The 27,058-nt window shown below is 41.6% G+C and overlaps 1 protein-coding gene across 1 annotated transcript; it reads right to left on the minus strand.

The window, feature by feature from the left end:
* Positions 1-1,573: 1,573 nt before the first annotated feature.
* On the minus strand, positions 1,574-22,127 carry LOC129640231 (ADP-ribosylation factor-like protein 13A). Its single transcript, XM_055565438.1, has 8 exons — positions 21,776-22,127; positions 10,776-10,848; positions 10,336-10,406; positions 6,280-6,535; positions 5,316-5,421; positions 4,631-4,815; positions 3,648-3,738; positions 1,574-1,618 (listed from the first exon to the last, which is right to left on the minus strand). The coding sequence occupies exons 2-8, from the start codon at positions 10,832-10,834 to the stop codon at positions 1,574-1,576; spliced, it is 813 nt and encodes a 270-aa protein (XP_055421413.1). The 5' UTR covers positions 10,835-10,848; positions 21,776-22,127.
* Between the last annotated feature and the right edge of the window lie 4,931 nt (positions 22,128-27,058).

The following is a 27,058-nucleotide window of genomic DNA, read 5'->3' on the forward strand; positions in this document are numbered from 1 at the left end:
CAGGAAAAGAGAGAGCAAACATGGATACGAATGAGTTTCCAAGTTCAGCTTTTCTCATCAATTTTACCCATTTATTTCTTGCTCAAAAACAAAATTTAAAGCACAGATACAAGGGGTTTCATATTTCTGAAAAAAAAATTAAAAAAAATAAAAATTCACTTCAGCAGAATGGTCATTTCTCAGGAAAGATTCCTAATATGAATGTAAAGAGTAAGAACCTGCAAAGACATATTAATTTTTGTTCTGATTTATTACTGTTGTTCCATTGCAATCCCATAAAGACACATGACTTAAGAACTTTTGAGTTAGGGACTGCTAAGTTGAAGATGTCTCTTGAATAGTTTCTTCCTTTAATAAGCCCATGGAGCCTAAATGCAAATATTGCTACCACAATATCTATGTGCACAGTTCAGTTTTTAGAACAGTTGTCAGGAAATTCCAAAAGTTCTCCAGCCCAATTAAGTGGGAGTTGTGGCCTGAATGTAATTTTTCTACTCCTCTCTCCCTTGTAAGCTTATACTTTCAGTGCAGTTCTGTTCATGTGGTAAAAACTGTGTCATAATTTACCCAGACTATATAATATGTCCAAATTCTCATTGTTCCTAAGATCCTTAACTAGGCATTTCCTGACTTTTGATTCTTCACCCTTTAAACACTTTTGCATTACTGCATTCCATACAGAATATCAGCTTGAGAGAATAGGACGTAGGAGGATAAGTAGATTTATAAACGCATGGCGTCCACAAAAAACAGTTCAGTAAGACCATGTTTGCTGTTAGAATAAATACGCTTTGTGGGGCAGTCACCTGGTCCTTCTAAGCATAATGAGAGGAAGAGAAAGACATCGTTATTTTGTATTTTGTACAAAAGCTAGACTAGACTTGCCTCATTTATCATCAGATCAGATCAGTCGCTCAGTCGTGTCCGACTCTTTGCGACCCCATGAATCGCAGCATGCCAGGCCTCCCTGTCCATCACCAACTCCTGGAGTTCACTGAGACTCACGTCCATCGAGTCAGTGATGCCATCCAGCCATCTCATCCTCTGTCGTCCCCTTCTCCTCCTGCCCCCAATCCCTCCCAGCATCAGAGTCTTTTCCAATGAGTCAACACTTCGCATGAGGTGGCCAAAGTACTGGAGTTTCAGCTTTAGCATCATTCCTTCCAAAGAAATCCCAGGGCTGATCTCCTTCAGAATGGACTGGTTGGGTCTCCTTGCAGTCCAAGGGACTCTCAAGAGTCTTCTCCAACATCACAGTTCAAAAGCATCAATTCTTCCGTGCTCAGCCTTCTTCACAGTCCAAATCTCACATCATACATGACCACAGGGAAAACCATAGCCTTGCCTAGACGAACCTTTGTTGGCAAAGTAATGTCTCTGCTTTTGAATATGCTATCTAGGTTGGTCATAGCTTTCCTTCCAAGGAGTAAGCGTCTTTTAATTTAATGGCTGCAGTCACCATCTGTAGTGATTTTGGAGCCCAGAAAAATAAAGTCTGACACTGTTTCCCCATCTATTTCCCATGAAGTGGTGGGACCGGATGCCATGATCTTCGTTTTCTGAATGTTGAGCTTTAAGCCAAATTGGTTTGAACAACTCCCACTTCTGAGTGGTCAACCTGAAACCCAAAGTTTTTAGAACTTAGAAAAAAATTTAAACAAGATAAGAAAGTTTTATTTGGAGATTCAAACCATTAAATAATGGGGATCTTGAAGGGGATTGGCAATGAAGAGAGATCAGAGCTGTCCACAAACCACAGTTGAAATAAAGTAGTTCTGATGTGATGCAAAGGTAAACTGATGTTATCATAATTAGTTCGTATCAAACATGAGTTTGAGCAGACTCCAGCAGATAGTGAAGGACAAGGAAGCCTGTTACCTAGCCTGGCATGGTTAGCAGGTTCCCACACTCTTGGGTGATCCCAGACTCCCAGTTTTGTTCCATGAGACTTAGGAGACTGGCAGAAGTTCTGCTCAATTTCTCAGCTCCTCATTCCCTTCTCGTGGACTTGACAAATGTTCCAAAGGGAGAAAGAGCACCCAAAAGGCAAGACTACCACTTTGCGACTCTCTCTCTAGTTCTTGGTTTTAAAATGGTTTTCTCCCTTGTTAGTTGCTGAATGCCATAAATCAGCTGTTTCAAATACTCTCACCACTACGATTCAACATAGTTTTGGAAGTTTTAGCCACAGCAATCAGAAAAGAAAAAGAAATAAAAGAAATCCAGATTGGAAAAGAAGTAAAACTCTCACTGTTTGCAGATGACATAATCTTCTACATAGAAAACCCTAAAGACACCACCAGAAAATTACTAGAGCTAATCAATGAATATAGTAAAGTTGCAGGATATAAAATTAACATGCAGAAATCCCTTGCATTCCTATACACTAACAATGAGAAAACAGAAATTAAGGAAACAATTCCATTCACCATTGCAATAAAAAGAATAAAATACTTAGGAATAAATCTACCTAAAGAAACAAAAGACCTATATATAGAAAACTATAAAACACCAATTAAAGAAATCAAAGATGACACAAATAGTTGGAGAAATATACCATGTTCATGGCTCAGAAGAATCAATAGAGTGAAAATGAGTATACTACCTAAAGCAATCTTTAGATTCAGTACAATCCCTAACAAGCTACCAATGGTATTTTTCAGAGAACTAGAACAAATAATTTCACAGTGTGTATGGAAAGATAAAAAACCTCGAATAGCAAAACCAATCTTGAGAAAGAAGAATGGAACTGGAGGAATCAACCTGCCTGCTTTCAGACTATACTACAAAGCTACAGTTATCAAGACAGTATGGTACTGGCACAAAGATGGAAATATAAATCAATGGAATAAAATAGAAAGCACAGAGATAAATCCATGCACCTAGGACACCTTATCTTTGACAAAGGAGGCAAAAATGTACAAGTGGCTCATGCAGGTCAATACCAGAAAAATAAACGACCCAATCAAAAAATTGGCCAAAGAACTAAACAGGCATTTCTCCATAGAAGACATACAGATGGCTAACAAACACATGAAAAGAGGCTCAACATCACTCATTATCACAGAAATGCAAATCAAAATTAAAATGAGGTACTATCTTAACACTGGTCAGGAAGGCTACTATGCAAAAAAACTAAAAGCAATAAATGCTGGAGAGGGTGTGGCCAGAAGGGAACCCTCTTACACTGTTGGTGCGAATGCAAACTAGTACAGCCACTATGGAGCACAGTGTGGAGATTCCTTAAAAAACTGGCACTAGAACTGCCATATGACCCAGCAATCCCACTGCTGGGCATACACACCGAGGAAACCAGAATTGAAAGAGACATGTGGACTCGAATGATCATCACAGCACTGTTTACGATAGGCAGGACATGGAAGCAACCTAGATGTCCATCAGCAGACGAATGGACGAGAAAGCAGTGGGACATATACACAATGGAATATTACTCAACCATGCAAAAGAATACACTTGACTCAGTTCTAATGAGGTGGATGAAACTGGAGCCTATTATACAGATTGAAATAAGTCAGAAAGAAAAACCCTTCTTTCTGTATATCAGCAAGATGGAGGAGAAAGTCAGTTGGTGCCCAAAGGGTTTGGAGATTGGTCCGTGAGGTAATAACATTTAATGAGCCACTTACTAGCAGGATTGACTTCAGAGGCTTAGGTTCCACTGAGTGTTGTCCTACATGCTGTCTGTTTTCTTTGGACATTCCCATCTGGGTAGCAAAGCTGGAGAAGATAGAGAGGATAAAGCCATAGTGAAAACAGATGAGAGCTCCTTAATCAAATTCAACTATCCCCCCATCCCTGCCATGTGTCTTCAGACAATTAGAGGAACAACAGAGGAAGAGGACATTTACTCTTTTTATTCCTCAAAACCTTGATCACATCCTGTTTCTTTTTCTTCTTCTTTTCTGTATTCCTGTTCTCTCCCACCTTGCTGTATTATTGGAATGATCAGAGAATGGGAAGCAGAGAATGTGAAGCTGTTCCAGGATAGTTATCCATAGAATATTGCCAATAAGCTCCTTAAGGGGCTTGTGTTCCTTTTCTCCTCTGTGTAACAAACCAGAGATTATGGCATTGAAACATGTATAATATCATATAAGAAATGAATCGCCAGTCCAGGTTCGATGCAGGATACAGGAATCTTGGGGCTGGTGCACTGGGATGACCCAGAGGGATGGTACGGGGAGGGAGGTGGGAGGCGGGTTCAGGATTGGGAACACGTGTACACCCATGGTGGATTCATGTTGATGTATGGCAAAACCAATACAATATTGTAAAGTAGTTAGCCTCCAATTAAAATAAATTTAAATTAAAAAAATATATACAGTTCAAAAAAAAAAAAAAAAAAAGAAAAGAAAAGAAACCCTGTTTTGGAGAAACTCTACTACTGATGATTTAACTCATCCCACTCAAATTGTGCCTAGGGGAGGATGTACCTAACAGTGTTAGGATGTTTGTGGTCACTGCCTTCACCCCATTTGGGCCAACTGATCTTGAGAGACTTGCTCAGCACCTCACAGAATTCATGCTCCTCCCAGAACTCCCTGCTTATGTTGAAGATTAACTCCCGCATCTGTTCTTATCAGTCCACCTAACAGAGGCAGCTCGGTACCTGTCTGCTGGGGATCTTTCCTCAAATCCTCTAGTGCTACTGGAGGCTGCAATGGTTGGTGGCAGTGGCTGTTGGCGAGTACACAGCTCTTCATATTTCTCCCCAATGGCAGATAACAGCCAGTACAGGCCATCAATTATAGGCTGACGGCGCCTTTGGAGTTGTTTGACAACTGAACAAGGTTCCTGTGACAAAAAGAGAAGACTCTAGCCCAGGAGCTTGGGACCTCTGGGGCCCATAGTCTCAATCACCCTCAGCACACAGGTACACAGAAACTCTGCTGTACCTAGAGAGGCTCTTAAGACTTCCTAAGAGATACTCAACATTTACTCCTGAGAAGGTAAATGAAAGGTACAAAAGCTAGGTCCTTTAATCAAGTGTCACGTCTTGGATGTATAACCTTGGACAAGGCACACAGGGTCTCTGAGCCTTGGCTTTCTTAACCATAAAATGAGACTATTGAAACTTCCAGCTTTAAAGAGCTGTTTTACAGGCCTAATGAGAAAACAGATGCAAAAGTGCTGTAAGTGAGTGGTACTTATTATCACCGTTGAGTCAGAAATCATTACCATACTTGTGTCAGGGAGAGGCTTTGCCTGAGATCTGGCATAGGAGACTGATTATGGGCTGTGGAAGGCATCAGCCTTGGTTGAGAGGACAAGGGAAGGGAGGGCAGGACACTTACCACTCGGCACGGAGACTTGTTCTCATTCATTAGTCTCTCCAGCAGCAGATATTCAATGATCTCACCAGACGTCAGGGCATCCATCTTATCCTGCTTGTTGGCCAGGCTAAAACCAGGCATTGGAAGATTTTGAGGGAAGAAGAGAGGATGAGTGAAACTGAGATAGAGACCAAGGGCAAGAAAAGAAAGGAAAGAGGGGGATATCCAGTTCTGGTACAGCTGCTCCATATCCAGGGACTAGCTTTTAAGCCATACCCAGTAAGGTGATCCAGACATTTTTCTAGCCAGCTCTCAATGGAGGAAAGAACAGCACAAGTAATTTGAATCCGAGATAATCCCCAAGCCTCATTTCTCACTTCTACACTACACCATCAAACTTTAATTAGAATTTCTAACTGGGATAGGAACAAATTTGGAGCTTTTACACCCTTCCCTAAACTCTGTTCATGCTTGAGCTGGGGGTGCTAACAAGGAATAAAAAAGGCTAAAAGGGCATGGGGAGGATTGACAGGCCACCTGAAATATCACCCTGGAATAAGAGGTAGTGGCATAAGTCTCGGGCACTCTGCCAAGGGAGCAGGCCACTGGCATTGAATATACAACACAGGAGTTTTCTGCCTTCATCTCAGGGTCAGAGACTGAAGCCAGAAAAGAGAAGCAAATGTAGGGAGGCAGTCTTCAGGAAGAGTTGACAAATGGGTGAGGAGGGTGTGTGCATTTCCCTTTGATGCTTGCCTTCAAAATTACCTTTGCACAATTAGATAATAGGTTCCCCCATGGCAGTGTCTGGTAGAAAGTGGCTCTTGAAAACAGCCCATAGAGGACTGGGCCACTACCCCTCAGCCAAAGAGGAGAGGCGGTCGAATTGGACGTGATAGAGGGACCACCTAGCCCTTCCTCTGTCTACCTCTCTTCTAAAGGCTCAGAATGGAAGGGAAAATTGGACACAAAGGTAGAGGCTTACAGTAGGATGGGTTTCCCAGCCACTCTTTCATCAGACAGCATGTTGGGTAAGATGACCTTCACTTCCTGCATGCGCTCCAAGTCACTGGAATCCAGAATAAAAACCAGCCCATGTGCCTGAGCATAGTAGTTTGGCCAGATTTCGCAGCCCTGCATGTCTCCTTTTAGATCATAGATGGAAACTTCAAAATTATCCACCAGGAGTGTGGTTAGTTCAGAGTTTGAACAACTGTCCATCCTACTCCTACTAGGGAGTTCTATGCATAGGGGAAGAGAGAATGAAAGAATTTGTTAAATGATTATCTGGACCTTGATTACAGCCTGCCCTCAGGAATCCTATGGAGGTGTCCTGGCATCCTGCTCATGCTGATTCATCTTCCTAAACCAGCACTTTGCCCACACTACCCTATCCTGGCTCAGTAACCTTCCTTGAGTGCCTGCTGCTCTGAAGACAGAATACAAACTCTTTTACCTCCTAACCTGCCAGATCCATTTCTTCCCTGACTGGTATCCAGGGTCTCTGGTACCCAGCCTCTTCCTCCCTCTGCTTCTTGACTCGTGTGCCTCCCTATCCCCCATTCCACATGCATGTCAGGCTCTCCCTTGCCCCGGGCCTTCACAAGATACTATTCCTACTGGTTAGAACACTTTCCCACTACTCTGCTTGGTTAAAACCTATTTTGTTTTTAAAAGGTCAATTCAGATCTTGTTTCTTCTAGAAAATTTTCTTAACTCACACTACCATCCCCAAGTGCGGATAAGGTGCCTTTCTTCTGGGCTTACCACTACCACAGCACATGTATGCTTAGTCGCTCAGTCATGTCTGACTCTTTGTGACTCCATGGACTGTACCCTGCTAGGGTCCTCTTTCCATGGGGATTCCCCAGGCAAGAATACTGGTGTGTGTTGCCATGCTGTCCTCCAAGGGATCTTCCCAACTCAGGGACTGAACCCAGGTCTCCTGCATTGCAGGTGGATCCTTTACTGTCTGAGCCACCAGGGAAGCCCATGTTACAGTGTTATAAATTCTGTGATTTATTTATCTGGGTTATAAACTGCAACAGGATAGAAACCCCTTCAGTATTTGCTATTATATATTCACAATGTCAAGCACAGAAACTGGCAGACAGGTGTTCAATAAATATTTGTTGAATGCATCTGATGAAGCTCTTCTCTCCCATCCTTTCTTTAAGGCCCAGCTCAAGTACCACTTTCTTTAGGAAGCCTCGCTGACTGGCCCAGCTCTCACTTCGATCTCTGGTTAAGCACATGATGTGTTAAACTGGTCCTTCACCTCATTCTGTGCATATCCTGCCTCCCCAGTGAAAATATAAGGTCTGTGAGGGAGGGGCTCTGCATTCCCTTACACATAGTAGGTGTTCAGTAAATGTTTATGGGGCCTGTTACTGTGGAGGAGAGTATGAAGTCCTCTTCCTCTCATATCTCCTAGAAACCATGCCAAACTCAGACACCTTTGCCCTTTCAAGGCTATGGCCAGACCATACAGTCCCACAGGGCATTCCACCTCTCACTCAGCCCCCAGAGAAATGCAGTTCAGCATTTCTGTAGACACATTCCAGTCTATTAAACCGACAGCCTGGCTTAGCTCTCTGCCCACATTAGTAGCAAGATGATTTTTACAGATTCTCTACACTCATATCTGGGAGTTCTAAGACCAGAATCAGTAGCTTCTTATCTCTAGTTTCAGATTTACATGCGACATTTTCTATAGGATTGCTAGAATAAGTTGCTTAGCTGAGAAGTTAACAGGATGCTTTCAGATCTTTGGAAATGTATGGCTATACACACATGTATGAGTATACATAATATGCCTCTATATGTGTGTATATGTACATATTATTACATTTTACTATCATCTCATAGTGTCCTCTTCTGATTTTATGTTAGTCAATGATTTAATTATAGCTTTCACAGAACATATAATTTTCATTCACAATTTTATGTTATTTGTTATGTCTATATTAGACTATTTAAAAATAATAAGTGAATAGGTTAAAACTCTAAAGGTAATTTTTAAATCGTGTTTTCTATATCAAAGCAAACTTTATGTTTTTTCCCTGTTATTTCTTTGTATTTGCAGCCTTACCAATTCTCCAATAATTCAATCTATTGTTGGCAAACCCTAAAAACCATCAGAACTTGCTCTCTGACAATGTACATTTCTCTTATTCCCTCTATTAATTTATAAACACTCTGAGGACAGGTACTGAGTCAAATCCATCTCTATATCCCTAGCAGAATGCTACATAAAGCATAGTTTGGGGATCATCTGCTTTAGAGTTACATGGGGGTGATGGTTAAGTCCCCCCCTGTGCCAAATGAATAAGAATCCATACATTTGGGACACAAGCATCTGTATGTTTAGCAAACTCCTATGTTTAACAAAATCCCTAGGTGATTCTTCTCACCTTATATTTTGAGACTCACTGCCTTAAAGAGCAGTAGAATGTATGCCTGTCTCAGAATTATCTGGTGCACCTGTTAAGATTTTTGATTCCCTGGGCCTTCTCCAGGCCCAAATATCTGAACCTTCAGGTCCCCTGTGAGTTGGTGTGATTCTGATTTTTGGCTCTCAGTACCCACTCTGCACACCAGGATCACCTGTGGAGCTCTTAAAACCTATGACACTAGGCCTCATTCTTTGAGAGAGAGAGAGATCTGGGGTGGGGCTAAGACAGCGTTTTCTTTTAAAGTTCGAAATATATATCTAGGTTTGAAACTGCTTTAAACGCCCTCACTTGCCCCATATGACCATGCCAGACAAAATAGTTATAGTGAATGATGTTGTTGATGATAATGGCTTATGTCCCAAAATATTTTATAGCCAGTGTCTTCAAATGTTTACACAAGTTACTGCTTATAGATTGGAACTTCCTCCCTAGGCTATCATCTGTTTTCAGCAATTATAAACATTTGCAGGAGCTTATAGGGGGCAAGCTATTGCATTTTGGGTACAGAGGAGTCTACTAGTCTCTGGAAGTCTTACAGGGACAGAGGTGGCCTGAGATAATTCTTCAGAATGTGACATCAGTGGAAATTTGCTTCTTAGCCATAAAAACGTCTCTGTGAATGAAGTTTATGAATCAGCCCCAAGTTATTCATCAACCACAAGGCAAGTTAAACAGTAGCAAATTAGACTGCAAGCTCGATCTTCTAGGAATTAGAATGGAAAGCACATGCTATTCTCATAGGCAAAATAGCATAAGGCTAATTACAGTTGAGTGCTTCCCAAAGATGGCTATTAGAAAGGCCTGGGGTGTTCTTCATATATTCCCAGGCCCCACCCAGACTGGATGGGAATCTAGGGGTGGTGCTGAGTTGGGCTTTAAAAATCATTCCCTTTATCAGTAACCTTGTGATTTATCTTGGTTCCTTGATTTTCTTGCTGCTGTTTACCTTTTTTTTTTTTTTAATTATCATTTCTGCCAATCAGAGATTTGGGAGAGGCAGAATCAAGTTTGCTGCCTGTAAGGTGGAATACCAGGCTGAACCACTGGCTGAAATGTCAAGGTATTAAACTGGAGATTTGGTATTAAACTTGCCTGTCTCTGAACTGACACCATTTCTCAAGCTCCAACCCTCTATATGAACTGTCAAAAAGAGTTTCACGTTATTAAAATTGTTCATCATCCCACACTTGTCTCTCTTATCTAGACCAAATTCCACTTTAATTGAGCTCTGACACTAGACACTGTTTCAAACTTGCTCTCCTTCCTTATCAACTGCAGTGCTTTGCATAGTCACAGTTCATTCATACTGACACTATGCAAAGACCTACAATTAGGATATCTTGTAAAGGGAGCAGGTAACAGACATTACATAATCAGGCTGATAACACCTGAGGAGAGGAGTATATGTGTGTGTGTGTGTGTGTGTGTGTGTGTGTGTGTGTCTTGTTCGTGTGTGTTAGGAAGTGTTTACCTTCAAATGAGGTAACTTGAGTGCCATGAAGTAAGGGTAGGAAGGAATGATATTTCATTGGTCACTGGGACCCAGGGGAGACCTAAACTAGTATCTAATGCTCTCAGTTCCTTACGTCTCTGGAACGCCTCCACAAGAACAGTTTTCCCTGAGTTGTGCAGTCCAAGGATGATGATGGCTACATGTCTAGAAATGGATAAGAAAAATGAGTCAAAGCCTTAAAAGTACTGTTAGTTCTCAGTCTAAAAAAGAATTATACTCTTGGTGTCTGGGGCTCTGCCTGCAGTAGTCCCAATGCAGTCATAAAGGCACAGCCAGGTGGTAGAAGGTGGAGTGGGAACTACTCCCCAAAGCCTCCAAGGACACTTTGCTTCCCTGATTCACTTGCCTTGCAGAACTGGCCATCCTCCCCCAACCCTGCCCCTAATCTTGTAGACACTACCTAGTCATGCCCCCTAATAATATATATCATAAGGATTTGTCCTGTGAGGGACTATGGCTAGGTACATTGGAGGAAATGGTGGAACAGGTCTAAGGAAATAATTACAGTATTACCTTTGGGTCTCTTCAGTTGTCTTTAGATGACACCAGCAGGAGGTCAGAAGCCGGAACATGATTCAGCTTAGTTCTTGAATATTAAGGGAAATAAGAAATCATCCCATGGTTAACTCTGAACCTAAATTAGCTTATGGATACACAGAAACTGATAAACAGACTGGGACCGTCAAAAGTCCATTATTTCATTCTGTCCAACCTTGTTTATGTCATGGATGGGGTGCAGGGGAACCGATTATCATCAACTCTAGTGGCAAAACAGTGACTTCTTATTAAAGCAACCTACACCAGCATGAGGGCATTAGGTGTGGCCTATCCCTTCAGCCATAGTTCATCCCTGTTAGGAATATCTTTATTCAACCTTGGAATTGGGGATGGGGTGGAGAAATGCGTTGCCTAAGTAAAAAGGGTACTTTAGACAATTGCTTCACAGTTAATCCATGTTATAGCATGTATTAATATTTCATTCCCTTCTATGGCTAAATAACATTCCATTGTATGGATATACCACATTTTGTTTATCCATTCATCAATTGATAAGATGTTTGGATTGTTTCTACTTTTTGACTCTTATGAATAATCCTGCTATATATATGTGTGTGTGTGTGTAGGATTGTATAAGTTTTATATGGACATATGGTTTCAGTTCTCTTGAGTATATACCTAGGAGTGTAATTGCTGGGTCATATGATAACTTTGTGTTTAACATTTTCAGAAAGTGCCAGATTGTTTCTATATTTTACATTCCTACCAGCAGTTCCGGATGGTTCCAATTTCTCCACATCCTCATCAACCGTCGTTGTCTTTTTGTTTAATATTAGTGGGTGTGAAGTGTTTGTCTATTGGGCTGGTCAAAAAGTCCATGAGATCTTAAGAAAAGCCCAAATAAACCTTTTGGCTAACCTAATGATTGTGGTTTTGATTGACTGTGTGGATCATAATAAACTGTGGAAAATTCTGAAAGAGATGGGAATACCAGACCACCTGACCTGCCTCTTGACAAACCTGTATGCAGATCAGGAAGCAACAGTTAGAACTGGACATGGAACAACAGACTGGTTCCAAATAGGAAAAGGAGTACATCAAGGCTGTATATTGTCACCCTGCTTATTTAACTTATATGCAGAGTACATCATGAGAAACCCTGGGCTGGATGAAGCACAAGCTGGAATCAGGATTGCCGGCAGAAATATCAATAACCTCAGATATGCAGATGACACCACCCTTATGGCAGAAAGTGAAGAGGAACTAAAAAGCCTCTTCATGAAAGTGAAAGAGGAGAGTGAAAAAGCTGGCTTAAAGCTCAACATTCAAAAAACAAAGATCATGGCATCTGGTCCCATCACTCCATGGGAAATAGATGGGGAAACAGGGGAAACAGTGTCAGCCTTTATTTTGGGGGGCTCCCAAATCACTTCAGATGGTGAGTGCAGCCATGAAATTAAAAGACGCTTACTCCTTGGAAGAAAAGTTATGACCAACCTAGAGAGCATATTCAAAAGCATAGACATTACTTTGCCAACAAAGGTCCGTCTAGTTAAGGCTATGGTTTTTCCAGTAGTCATGTATGGATATGAGAGTTGGACTGTGAAGAAAGCTGAGTGCCTAAAAATTTATGCTTTTGAACTGTGGTGTTGGAGAAGACTCTTGAGAGTCCCCTGGACTGCAAGGAGATCCAATCAGTCCATTTTAAAGGAGATTAGTCCTGGGTGTTCTTTGGAAGGACTGATGCTAAAGCTGAAACTCTCATGCGAAGAGCTGACTCATTGGAAAAGACTCTGATGCTGGGAGGGATTGGGGGCAGGAAGAGAAGGGGATGACAGAGGATGAGATGGCTGGGTGGCATCACCAACTGGATGGACTTGAGTTTGAGTGAACTCCAGGAGTTGGTGATGGACAGGGAGGCCTGGCGTGCTGCAATTCACGGGGTCGCAAAGAGTCAGACACAACTGAGCGACTGAACTGAACTGAATGTCTATGTATGGGGCCCAGAGCTGGGGGAAGCTCTGGTTGGGTTACCAAAATACTTAGGCTGATACTCAGTTGGGCTTTGGTTAGCTCTCTGATGATTATGTGGTGAGTATGTATCTGCTTATCAATGGATAACTTAGCAGGATTCTGCAGAATCACCCACTGTTTTAGAGAACTGCTATCCCCAAATAGAGACTCACATTTCATAGCATTTCTTATTAGAGCATTGTTCATTCCCTAGGAAATCATTCAGATTCCCATAAGGACCTCCTGGAAAATAGGTCTGGCTTATGCCCTTCCGAAGGAAAACCTGATATGTGGCCTGTGATCAAAACCAGCCTTATTCCAGCTTTCCTCATGATGCTGATAAGACCAGGAGCCTGAAACACCACTGTCTGATTGTCTGGGTTCCATGGTAGCCATCTCCCTTTAAGACAGAAGTAGCAGCTTCATGTCTGTTTCCTGATAATTGCAGAGCTTCCTAGCTTGATCTCAGACAGTCTGTATTTGTTAGTACCACTAAGAGAGGTCCAACTGGCATCACACAAATTCTTCCTTAAGAACATATCTTCAAGAAGGATAAGTAGGATAACCAAGAAGGAAAATAATTGGACTAGGGATTATCAGGTCCTTTCACTTCCAGCACCTCTCCTGGGTACTCTAGGATGAAATCATCTAAATTAAACCTACCATTTTCAGAATTCTTTTTTTTTTTTTTAATTTTATTTTATTTTTAAACTTTACATAACTGTATTAGATTTGCCAAATATCAAAATTAATCTGCCACAGGTATACATGTGTTCCCCATCCTGAACCCTCCTCCCTCCTCCCTCCCCATTCCATCCCTCTGGGTCGTCCCAGTGCACCAGCCCCAAGCATCCAGTATCGTGCATCGAACCTTAGAATTCTTATCTACAGAATGGAGATAATGATATATTTTGCTTACCTTGAGGTGGTTAACTATGTATCTGATTAGAAGTTGGTTCTTTTTGAGAGAAAGACTTAAAATGGGTAGAGTAATAGGAAGATGTGTTGCGCCTTCTAGCTTTCTTGCCAGAGTAACACAGCTCAGTTGCCCCCTTATGCTGGCTGTCAAGGTTCTGACATATCCATGGTAACCACTGCTTGGTTTATAGCAACCAAACTCCTATCTCCCTACCTTGTCTGATTATATAGCTAATTACTAAATTACTGAATTTTTAGTCATCACGTTTTTAAGTTTACAAAGTATCTACATAGAACTTACAGTGTGTCAGCACTCATTTAAGCAATCTATACATAGTCAACTCATTTAATACTAATAACATGGCAAAAAGTAGGGGCCATCATTCACAAAAAGGTTAAGGAATTTGCCCAAATGTACCCATTTAGTAAGTGGTAATGCCCAGAATTCAAACCCAGGTGGTCTAGTTTCAGAGACTGTGTATTAAGGGTCTCACAGGCTGTGTGAGTGAGATTTTTAGGGGCCAGAGAAACTACCGCAGCTCTGGGCCTTTCCATCTTTTCTGGACAAACTGTATTGTACTCCTTTTTAAGTCAACTTTAAAATAAACTTTTATAAGAACAGTTTTAGATATACAGAAAAGTTACAAAGACAGTACAGAGAGTTCACATTATACCCTGCACCTGTTTTCCCCCTTTATTAATAGTATTGATCTAACACATATAGACTACCAGTTATTTTTCCAGCAAAAATGGGTTTATTTGGGATCAACAAAGAATTACAATTTGGGGTCTGCCATCATAGCAAGTCACACACAAGTACCCCTCACAGCAAGGAGGGGGAAAGGCAGTTGGTTGGGCTATACTAAACAAAAGAGCCGACTGGGGGAATTTAGAGCTTGAAGTCAGAGAAGGCAATCGCACCCCACTCCAGTACTCTTGCCTGGAAAACCCCATGGACGGAGGAGTCTGGTAGGCTCCAGTCCATGGGGTCGCCAAGAGTCGGGCAAGACTGAGCAACTTCACTTTCACTTTTCACTTTCATGCATTGGAGAAGGAAATGGCAACCCACTCCAGTATTCTTGCCTGGAGAATCCCAGGGACAGAGGTGCCTAGTGGGTTGCCGTCTCTGGGGTTGCACAGAGTCGGACATGACTGAAGCAACTTAGCAGCAGCAGCAGCAGCAGCAGCAGCAGAGCTTGAAGTATAGTGGCTCTTCATTGGCTGAGTTGTGGCAATCTCTCATTGGCTGAGTTGTAGCAATCTCTCACTGGCTGAGCTCTGGCCAGGCAACAAATGGAAGTCTTCCTGTTGGGCTCTGCTGTTGTCATAGGGTGTGAGAGCTCCTCTTTCTGACCTCCTATTCTAATTGTGATTTTTATTAATTTTTACATTTCCTCCTTTTGATCTTGATCTTTCTCTGAAAGGGCTTCCCTGATGGCTCAGTGAGTGAGGAATCTGCCTGCGGTGCAGGAGACACAGGAGATGTGGGTTCGATCCCTGGGTAGGGAAGATCCCCTGGAGAAGGAAATTACAACCCACTCCAATATTCTTGCCTGGGAAATCCAGACAGAATAGCCTGGTGGGCTATAGTCCATGGGGTCACAGAGTTGGACACAACTGAGCACACTATCCAGATGATCTTCCTCTGAAAGCAGTGCTGGTTAAGACTTGGGTTTTCTGGTTTCAGTGACTTTTTGTCCCTCAATGCCAGAAACGACCTTTCCTGGGTGTGGTATTCAATGATGGAGGGAAAGCATACACACTGGAAACCTATTGAGGTCACATTTGAGTAACAAGGAAGGGTAGAAGGGACAACTCTGAAGTCACTTACTCTTGAGAGTCCCTTGGACTGCAAGGAGGTCCAACCAGTCCATCCTAAAGGAGATCAGTCCTGGGTGTTTATTGGAAGGACTGATACTGAAGCTGAAACTCCAATACTTTGGCCATGTCCTGCGAAGAGCTGACTCATTGGAAAAGACCCTGATGCTGGGGGGGACTGGGGGCAGGAGGAGAAGGGGACGATAGAGGATGAGATGGCTGGATGGCATCACCGACTTGATGGACATGAGTTTGAGTGAACTCCGGGAGTTGGTGATGGACAGGGAGGCCTGGCGTGCTGGGATTCATGGGGTCACAAAGAGTCGGACACGACTGAGCAACTGAGCTGAACTGAAAGTCCATATATCGTCAAGATCATAAACATTGGAGATCATATGAAAGATTTGGCAGACAAACTTCTGACAAGCCTGATCTAACTACCTTGGGAAAGCTGTTCCATCAGATGTTGTGTGCTTCAATTCTGGGAGCTATTTACTGTCAGGTCACCAGATGATGTGCAGGTCCACTCAGGGTGTGGTGCTTTCTCTCCATGTGTCATACGAATCCAAGAGTCTGTTGCCTGGAGTTTCATGGCACAAGGGTTGGTTGGCAGTACCTGATAGGGGTCTCTCCAGTGAAGTTCAAGAGAATCCTTCTGAAGGTGTCTTTTCCAGTATATGAAATCTCCAGGTTGCAAGGGTGCTTAAGGTCTTCATCTCCGGAGAGTGCACTGTGAAAACATTGCTCTAGCAAAACATGGTTATTTTTAATAGAAGCAATTAGGCCTTCGCAACACCGGAATATTTCTCATTTCATCAGCTGCAGGTTAAACAGTGCAAGAGCCAAGTGCATTGAGTGTCCTGTGACTATCTCAAAGGGTGAGAGTTTGAATTCCACAAGGGATGGATATAAGATTTAGAAGGATCAGTGGCAGTGCTTTTGGCCAATATATTTGGAGGGCCCATACAGATTTTTCCAATTGAGTTTTAATAATTCCATTAGTGCATTTGACTAAACCAGAGGATTGAGGATGCTAAATGCAGTACAAGTGTTGTAAAACTGGCCAAACAGCACAGATATCAAAATATCTGACCAGTAAAATGGGTCCCTTGATCGTTATGAATTGTGGGAGGATTTCCCCAGGTAGGGATAATATTTTCCAGAAAGACCAGCCACAGAAAAAGCAGTAGCCTGTCTGCAAGGGAAGGCTTAAGTCCAGTGTGAAAACATTCACACCATGACCAAAATGTATTTATATCCCTGAGATGGGGAAAGTTGTATTAAATCCAATTGCCAGACCTTGCATGGTCCATTAAGACAGTTTAAAATGTTTGGAAGCAGTAAGAACAGGCTTCCCTGGGTTGTCCTTTGGATTAGTGGGGCAAGTGAGGTAGGCACTTTTTGCAACTTTGTAAATGTTTCCCCACCAATATTGATTCATGAAAGATGGAATTTTGTCAGTAGACCAATGATCTAATGCATGTACAATGGTTAGGAGTATAAATTTTGGAATCTCTAGTAGGACTGAGTTGTTATTTGATCTGAATCAGAGCTTTCTCTTTTTATCAAACCAAGAGTTGAATTTCCAGTCTTTTTCCTTTTTTGAGACCAATTGTTGGGCTTCTCCAGCCAGTTTTTCTAAGTTATCATTTGGGGAAATACCCCTTTGTATCATGACAGAAGTTTGACTGCTTTTGATTCCTTTAAGTGCAGCGTTCCTTATGGAACTGTCAGCAAGGTAATTTCCTTTAGCTTCCAGGGAGTCAAGTTAAAAATGCCCTGGAATTTTAATAATAGCTTAAGTGGCAGGTAAAAGTACTGCATTCACTAATGTTTGAACATAGGAGCCATTTTAAATTTTATCTCTACTGAAAGTTAGGAAGCCATGTTGCTTCCACAACATTCCAAAATCATGAGCTTCTCCGAAACCATATCTACTATCAGTATAAATTCTGGCAGTTTTGTACTTGGGTAAAGTATGAGCTTGTGTAAGATCACATAATTCAGACTTTGGGGCTGAAGTAGCCATTAGTAAAGATGCTGCCTCAAAAACAATGAAAGGAGTAGCTATAGCATACCCAGCACAGTATTTACCATGATCACCTTTTAGATAAGAACTATCAGCAAACTTTGAGAAGTCAGCATTACCCAAATTATTTTCTTGCAGGTCATCACAAGGCATCAGGATATGATCTATCAGCATTAAGTAGTGGTGAGAGACTTCATTGGTGATGGAGGGCAGAAGAGCAGCAGGATTAAGGTTATTACAACCTAAAAGAGTTATGTGAGGAACTTAACAAAAGGACTTCTTAGGAGGTGAGGCAGCTGACTGAAAAATATTGAGTGTGATGAGAATTCAGAAGGGCTTCTACTGCATGAGGTACAAAAATGGTTGAATGGAATCCCACCTCAATCTTTTTGATGACCTTAACCAAAAAGGCAGTGGCAGTAATGGCTCTAAGGCAAGTTGGAAAGACAACTTAGAAGGCTGCAGGCACCCAAGGTGCTTAATTGGTAACAATCTTTTTTTCTAATATCCTGGCTCTTTGCAATAATAGCAGGGTAGACCTGTGCCACAGTGTACAGTTGCTGGCTTTAATACTCTGTGGATAGATGGTGGTTCTCATGTTTTTGGGTGAGTACCCCAAATGAACTATATTCCTTTTCATATATAAAACCAGAAGAGAGAACCTGATCACTGGATGCCCAAGAGTGTGTGGGTGCATCAAACTCTCCTTTAAGGCCTTAAAGACTATTTTGTCTGGTTCTTCCCATAACATTGGGTTGAGGTTGCTCTTTAGTAAAATATACAGAGATTTGGCCATAAGAGAGAAATTTGGAATCCAGTTTGAGTAATATCCAACTAGCCCGAGAGAACCTCACATGTGGCACTTCATTTTGGATTTTTGGAAGCTTAGGACATTATGAAGCCTTCTGGGTTCAGGTATAGCCCTTTTTCTGGTATCAGGCGTCCTAAATATTGAAGGGGTTTGGGAAAACTGCAATCTTCCCTTGGCAACCTTATGTCCCTCTAAGGCTAATAACTTTAGCAAGTGGATGCTGCTTTCCTGTGAGAAGGCTTGAGAAGGAGAGCAAAGAAGCAAATCATCTACACAATGCACCAAAGCAGAACCCCTAAGGAACTTTGTATCATCCAGATCAGCCTTCAGGATTTCTGAGAAATAAAGGCTCTCAGTAAAACCCCAAGGCATTACTGTACGGATGCATTGTTTTGTTTTCCAAATGAGGCCAAAAAGGTATTGGTTAGAATGCACTGCATATATCAATTATAGTAAAGAATTTGCTTCTGTTGGAAATGGATGTTAGTAGTGTGTGAGTTAGGAATAAAGGGTGTCCAGGGATAAGAGTCTTGTTTATTGCTCTGAAATCCTGGACAAACTTCCACCCTCAGCCCTTAGGTTTCTCGAGGGTAAAATCAGGGGATTATAGGGATTAGTATAGGGATAATGATGACTTGTTATCTTCTATTATAGGCTTTTTACCTCGAAGGCCTTCTTTCCTTACAGGGTGTTGATTCATTCTGGAGAGAAATTTGGGGGTATTTATTTGGATCTTGATGGGATGTGCACTGTGAATTTTACCAATATCAGTTGGAGATTTTGCCCATAAGGAGGGTGGTATCTGATCCAGTAGGAACAAATGATCAGTGTGTCCAGAATCAGCTGTAGTACCATCAAAGACAGAAGAAATAAAATATGTCAAAGGGTCATTTAATTTACCTGATTGACTGCTTTGATGACTACTGTCAAGTTGTAGAATTATTTCCTCCTCATGGGAGAGAAAAACTCTGGCATGATACTTCCCTAAGAAGTCTTGGTCAAATACATAGGTAGGGGTGGAGGAACTGAGGAGAAAATGTTGTGTGTTTCTCAAAGGGCCTAGAGAAAAGAATGGCTTCAGAGATAGGAACCTTTTGAAGTTCATTAGAGAACCCTAGTATTTGAACTATCTTAGTACTCCAAGGCAGAGACTGTTTATTGTAGTGGAATTGAACACCAAAGAGTGTGGCTCTGGTGTCACTTAGGACTGGAAAAAAATTTATCCTTAACATGCAGAAATGTTATTCAGGATCATCAAAAGGGAGGGATTGCGAATAGCTCTTATAGTTCCTTTGACTCCTGTTATTGAGAATTAGGGGGATGTTGGAAAGACGACGTAGAAGGCTGCAGGCACCCAAAGTGTGAAAATTGCTAACAATCTCTTTTCTAATATCCTGGCTCTTTGCAATAATAGCAGAAACTAGGAGGGTTTTGTTTTTGTTTAGGGACCTCCATTTGCTTGAATTGAACATTAAGAATTTTAGCAGTTTTCCTTTTACATGACTAATCTAGAGTGTGAGAGACCTGGGTTGCCAGATTAACTAAATCTGGACTGGACAAAGTTTCCCATTCAATCTTGGTCCTTTTTACTAGAAGAGAAAGATCCTGTTTCAGCCCACTAATAAAAATACAGTTGAAAGCTACCCAAGTGGAATCAACATCTGAAGGAAGGTAAGAATTTTCTTTAAGTACATTCTGAAGTTGATCATAATACTCATGAATATGTTCATCAGATGTTTGTGTGCAAGTCTGAATTTTGTTCTAATTAACAGGCTTTTGGAAAGCCTTATGAATTGCTCTTGGAAATCACTTAGTGATCGCCTGATCTCCCAGTTATAATTCTAGAGAGCTCTCAGGATTTCCCCATTTGTGAATTTTCATCCAAATTTAGGCCTGGTCTTCATTGACAGGCATATGAACTAACTAATCTAAGTCAGAGTCGATAAGTTTGAATAACTATATTATATTCTTCACCAAATCTGTAAGGATTTCAGTTACCTTGGGAAAATCTTTGACTACGGCTTTGCAGTTCCACTTTAGTCCAGGAGATGTAAAATAATTAAGAGTCTAGCCTCTGGATCCTCTGCAGACTTAATTTTAAAGAGACGGGTTCTGATAAGTTCAGAGGAAATGGCACAGGGGAGTTTCAGAGAAAAGGGAAAGTTTGGCAAGAGAATTAGTTGGGCAAAAGAATTAGTATGGGGGAACTGAGAGTTACAGATGAGGTATCAGATCAGATCAGTCGCTCAGTCATGTCCGACTCTTTGCGACCCCATGAATCGCAGCACGCCAGGCCTCCCTGTCCATCACCAACTCCCGGAGTTCACTCAGACTTAGGCCCATCGAGTCAGTGATGCCATCCAGCCATCGCATCCTCTGTCGTCCCCTTCTCCTCTTGCCCCCGATCCCTCCCAGCATCAGAGTCTTTTCCAATGAGTCAACTCTTCGCATGAGGTGGCCAAAGCACTGTCGTTTCAGCTTTAGCATTATTCCCTCCAAAGAAATCCCAGGGCTGATCTCCTTCAGAATGGACTGGTTGGATCTCCTTGCAGTCCAAGGGACTCTCAAGGGAAGAAGGAGGATGATGCCAGAGGCAGAGTCAGAGGAAAGGAACAAGATGACACTGGAGACAGTATCCAAGATACAGAAGCCAGGGACAAGGAACATGAGGCTTTGGCAGCCATTTTGTCTTTGCTTGCCTCAGTTGATCTTAAAATCTTACATTGCAGAGATGAAATTTTAGGCTCCTGATAATGCATTATCAGGAAATAATGAAATATACTATAGAAATAGGCATTCCATTCAGTTTTGGAAATTTTACAGATATGGCTGTCCAATTTTGTTTTAAGAAAAATAAGTTTGGGATTTCAGTATTTCTCCATAATCCCCATTGATGTTCTCAATTGCCTTTGGTTAGGTTGGTCCATTTCCTTAGAAATGTGCATGAGGAAGGACTACAGATTTTTAAACATAAAATCAGTCAGAATTCTTGTAAGGGCACCCTCAAAGTATTTAGGTAATTGGAATCACATTTCTCAGAGGTTTTTCTTTGGAGTAAAACAGTAATTTTCAAACAGCCTAAATAGCTTAAATGGGCTCAAACACCCTGCAGGCCTATATCAGCAAGTTCTAAGGGAACAGTCTAGTTTTAAAGGAGCCAGGACAAAGGCTGCTCGGCACAGCCTAATCCTGAACGAGGCAGGCTGAAGACTGAACAGCACAGTTTCAATGAAACAGCTCCTGTTCCAAAAGAAATTCAGCTAAAGGCTAGCATAGTTTCATTTGGAATAGCAGGCCGAAGTGCTTAACTCACAGACAGAATAAGGCTTTAATCAGAATAAACCTCCAGGAGAAACATTTACCCTCAGGCCTCAGAGCTGGTGATTGAAAAAAAAAAAATCTCAATGGACTTTTTAGGTAACTTACCTATCTGCTTACTAGCCTCAGAGTCGTTGTGGGGTCTTCTCTGTATCCTTGCATTGGACACCAAAATGTTCACCTTAAACAGTTTGCCAGTTACTTCTCCAGTAAAAACCGATTTACTCAGAATCAGCAAACAATTATACCCTAGGGTCTCCAACTATGGTTGCCACCAACAAAGCCCTCTGCCTCAGGCGAAAAAGACTGTTACGGAAAGGAAGTGGCAAAGTCTAATAAGAAGACAGATCATTGGATGAATTGAGAGTTCCAAGTATAGTGGCTTTTCATTGGCTGAGTTGTGGCAATCGCTCATTGGCTAAACTCTTGCCAGGTGAAAAAAGGAAGTTTTTCTTTCTTCTTCCGGTTCCGGGCTGCTACTGTCCTAAGTTGTGAGAGCTCCTCCTTTGACTTGTTGACTGTTTTCTTTGAGGTTTCTGTTATTCATTTCTGTAACATCTCTCACACTAGTATGGTACATTTGTTAAAATTAAAGACCCAGAATCGATGCATTGTTGTTGCTGTTGTTGTGCAGCTGCTGAGTCGTGTCTGACTCTTTGTGACCCCATGGAGTGCAGCACGCCAAGCTTCCCTGTGCTATAGTATCTCCAGCAGTTTGCTCAAATTGATGTGTCGGTTGAGTCCGTGATACTAACCATCTCATCCTCTGCCGCCCCATCTCCTTTTGCCTTCTATCTTTTGCAGCATCAGTCTTTTCTAATGAATTGATACATTATTACTAACTAAAGAACATACCTCAGTCACATTTCCTTAGTGAAGTTGCTTTTGCCTTCAGTGTCCCAGGCTCCACTTCCAAAGTTAGTTGGGTCAACACTCTTAACCCTGCGTCCTTCAATGAAGTTGTTTTGTACATTCGTAATACACATTCTGTAATAAGTTAATTTTGTGTGTCAACTTGACTGGGCCGCGGTGTGCCCAGATATTTGGCCAAACATTATTTTGGGTGTTTCTGTGAGTGTTTTTAGGTGAGATTAACTTTTAAATAGCAGAGAAGGCAATGGCACCCTACTCCAGTACTCTTGCCTGGAAAATCCCATGGACGGAGGAGCCTGGTGGGCTGCCGTCCATGGGGTCGCACAGAGTCAGACAGACTAAAGCAACTTAGCAGCAGCAGCAGTAGCAACTTTTAAATAGACTCAGGAAAGCAAATTGCCCTCCCTAATTTGACCTCATCCTCAGTGGCTCATATGATAAAGAATCTGTTTGCAATGAAGGAGACCTGGGTTTGATCCCTGGGTAGGGAAGAGCTCCTGGAGAAGGGATTGGCTACGCACTCCAGTATTCTTGCCTGGAGAATTCCGCAGACACAGGAGCCTGGTGAGCTCTAGTCCACTGGGTCGCAAAGAGTTGGACATGATTGAGCAACTAAAAATCAGTTGGAGGCATGACTAAAATCAAAAAAGCTGACCCTTCACCAAGTAAGAGAGGAAAATGTCAGGCAGAAGTCTGACTGCTTGTGAACTGGATCATTGACTTCTTTCCTGCCTACAGACTCAAAGTGAAACAATGGCTCTTCCTGGATTGTGAGCCTGCTGGTCTTTGGACTGGAACTACACCATCTGCTCTTCTGGTTCTCAGGCTTTAGGACTCCTCCTGGAACTAAACAATTGACTCTCCTGGATCTCTAGCCTGCCAATTCATCCTGCTGATCTTGGGGCTTGCCAGACTGTATAAATGTATAAACCAATAGCTTGTAATAAATCTATACACACACACACACACACACAGATATCCTATTGCTGGGATAGAACAGCTACCTGTTCTTGCAGCAGGACCTCCTTCTATATTATCTCTTATCTCTTGCCTCCAGTTCTCTGCCTCAAATACTCTCCTCCCATTCTTCACTTTCATGCTTTATTGTCATCTCTCATTTCTCTCATCTTCTTGTCACCTCCTCAAAAGAAGCCTTCCCTGGCCCAGGCTATTCTCCTTTCCCCTTTAATCCCTTTTATTTTTATTTTAAACATTTAATTAAAATAAAGACACAGAAAACTACGCAAAACTTAGCTTAAAGCGTTACTATAAAGTGAACACCCTAGTAACCATTATCTTATTTAATCTACATGTTTATGTTCTATTCCTTTCTTTTTTCTTCTCTTTTTAAAGTTTATCATACATTAACATAGACTTTAAAAACCTGCATCTATACAGTTTTAAGACACATAAATTGATGTATCCACCACCACCATCTATATACAGAATAGTTCTGTCACCCCAAAAAACTCTCTGTTGTTATCCCTTTATAGTTTCACCTCTATCTCAACCTCCCCCCTACCACTAACCTCTGGTAACTAATAATCTGTTCTCTGTCATTATAGTTTTGTCATTTGGAGAATGTTATATATATGGAATCATACATTTGTGATTAAAACTGGCTTTTTTAATATCAGCCTAATGCCATCGAAATTCATCCAAGTATTTGTGTTTATTAAATACTCGGTTTCTCTTTATTGCTAAATAGTATTCCATTGTGTGGATGTACCACAGTGTATTTATTCTATCTTTTGAGTAACATTTGGATTACTCAAATAGAGCTAGAATAAACATTTATATTCAGGATTTTGTTTAACAGTTTGGATGTTTATTTAATTATATTTTAAAATTGAGGTGTAGTTGATGTATAATGTGGTTCCCTGGTGGTTCAGATGGTAATGACTCTGGCTGCAATGCAGGACACCCAGGTTTGATCCTTGGGTCAGGAAGATACCCTGGAGAAGGAAATGGCAACCCACTTCAGTATTCTTGCCTGGAAAATCACATGGACAGAGGAGCCTGACAGGCTACAGTCCATGAGGTCACAAAGAATCGGACATGATGTATAATATTATATTAATTCCAGTTGTACAACATGGTGATTCAAAATTTTTCTAGATTAGATTCCATTTATAGTTGTTATAAAATATTGACTATTTTCCCTGTGCTGTACAATATATTGTTGTACCTTATTTTATGCATAGTAGTTTGTACTGCTTAATTCTCTACCCATCTCTTGCTCATCCCCCCTTCCCTCTCCTCACTGGGAACACTAGTTTGTTCTCTATATCTGTGAGTCTATTTCTTTTTTGTTATAGTCACTATTTTTTTTTTTTAGATTCTACATGTAACTGATGCAATACAGTATTTGTCTTTCTCTGTCTGATTTATTTCACTAAGCATAATGCTCTCCAGGTCCATCTGCATGTGCATGCTCAGCTTCTCAGTCGTGTCTAACTCTTTGGGACTCTTTGGACTGTAGCCTGCAAGGTTCCTCTGTCCATGTGATTTTTCAGGCAAGAATGCTGGAGTGGGTTGCCATTCCCTCCTCCAGAGGATCTTCCTGACCCAGGGATTGAATCTGTGTCTTCTGCATCTCCTGCACTGAAGGTTGGTTCTTTACCTGCTGAGCCATCAGGTCCAGAGACATCCACATTATTGCATGTGTCAAATGTTCATTTTTTATGTCTGATTAATAGTCCATTGTGTGTGTGTGTGTGTGTGTGTGTGTGTGTGTGTGTGTGTGCATATATAAGCCCATCTGGTCTAATGTGTTGTTTAAGGCCATTGTTTTCTTATTGATTTTCTGTCTGGATGATATAGCCATTGGTAAAACTGGGGTATTAAAGTCCCCTAAAATTGTTGTATTGTTGTCTGTTTCTCACTTTCAGTTCAGTTCAGTCGCTTGGTCATGTCCAACTCTTTGTGACCCCATGGACTGCAGCACGCCAGGCCTCCTTGTCCATCAACAACTCCCGGTGTTTACACAAACTCATGTCCATTGAGTCAGTGATGCCATCCAACCATCTCATCCTCTGTTGTCCCCTTCTCCACCCACCTTCAATCTTTCCCAGCATCAGGGTCTTTTCAGATGAATCATTTCTTTGCATCAGGTGGCCAAACTATTGGAGTGTCAGTTTCAGCATCAGTCCTTCCAATGAATATTCAGGACTGATTTCCTTTAGGATGGACTGGTTTGATCTCCTTGCAGTTCACGGGACTCTCAAGAATCTTCTCTAACACCACAGTTCAAGAGCATCAATTCTTTAGCGCTCAGCTTTCTTTGTAGTCCAACTCTCACATCCATACATGACTACTGGAAAAACCATAGCCTTGAGTAGATGGACCTCTGTTGGCAAAGTAATGTCTGTGCTTTTTAAATAGGTTGTCTAGGGGTTGGTCATAACTTTTCTTCCAAGGAGCAAGCATCTTTTAATTTCATGGCTGCAGTCACCATTTGCAGTGATTTTGGAGCCCCCAAAAATAAAGTCTGACACTGTTTCCCCATCTATTTGCCATGAAGTGATGGGACCAGATGCCATGATTTTAGTTTTATGAATGTTGAGCTTTAAGCCAACTTTTTCCCTCTCCTCTTTCACTTTCATCAAGAGATTCTTTAGTTCTTCCCTTTCTGCCAAAAGGGTGGTGTCATCTGCATATCTGAGGTTATTGGTATTTCTCCCGGCAATCTTGATTCCATCTTGTGCTTCCTCCAGCCCAGCGTTTCTCATGATGTACTGTGCATATAAGTTAACTAAGCAGGGCGACAATATACAGCCTTGACATACTCCTTTCCCTAATTGAAACCACTCTTTTGTTCCATGTCCAGTTCTAACTGTTTCTTCCTGACCTGCATACAGATTTCTCAGGAGTCAGGTAAGGTGCTCTGGTATTCCCATCTCTTTAAGAATTGTCCACAGTTTGTTGTGATCCACACAGTCAAAGGCTTTGGCATAGTCAGTAAAACTGAAGTAGATGTTTTTCTGGAAGTCTCTTGCTTTTTCGATGATCCAACAGATGTTGGAAATTTGATCTCTGGTTGTGCTCCCTTTTCTAAAACGAGCTTGAACATCTGGAAGTTCACGGTTCACATATTGTTGAAGCCTGGCTTGGAGAATTTTGAGCATTACATTAGTAGCATGTGAGATGAGTACAATTGTGCAATAGTTTGAGCATTCTTGGCATTGCCTTTTTTGGGGATTGGAATGTAAACTGACCTTTTCCATTGCTGTGGCCACTGCTGCGTTTTCCAAATTTTCAGGTCTATTGAGTGCAGTGCTTTCACAGCATCATCTTTTAGGATTTGAAATAGCCCAACTGGAATTCCATCACCTCCACTAGCTTTGTACATCATGATGCTTCCTAAGGCCCACTTGACTTCTCATTCCAGGATGTCTGGCTCTAGGTGAGTGATCATACCATCATGATTATCTGGGTCATGAATATCTTTTTTGTACAGGTCTTCTGTGTATTCTTGCCACCTCTTCTTAATATCTTCTGCTTCTGTTAGGTCCATAC

Source organism: Bubalus kerabau, chromosome X (genome assembly GCF_029407905.1).
Source record: "Bubalus kerabau isolate K-KA32 ecotype Philippines breed swamp buffalo chromosome X, PCC_UOA_SB_1v2, whole genome shotgun sequence".
NCBI lineage: Eukaryota > Metazoa > Chordata > Mammalia > Artiodactyla > Bovidae > Bubalus > Bubalus kerabau.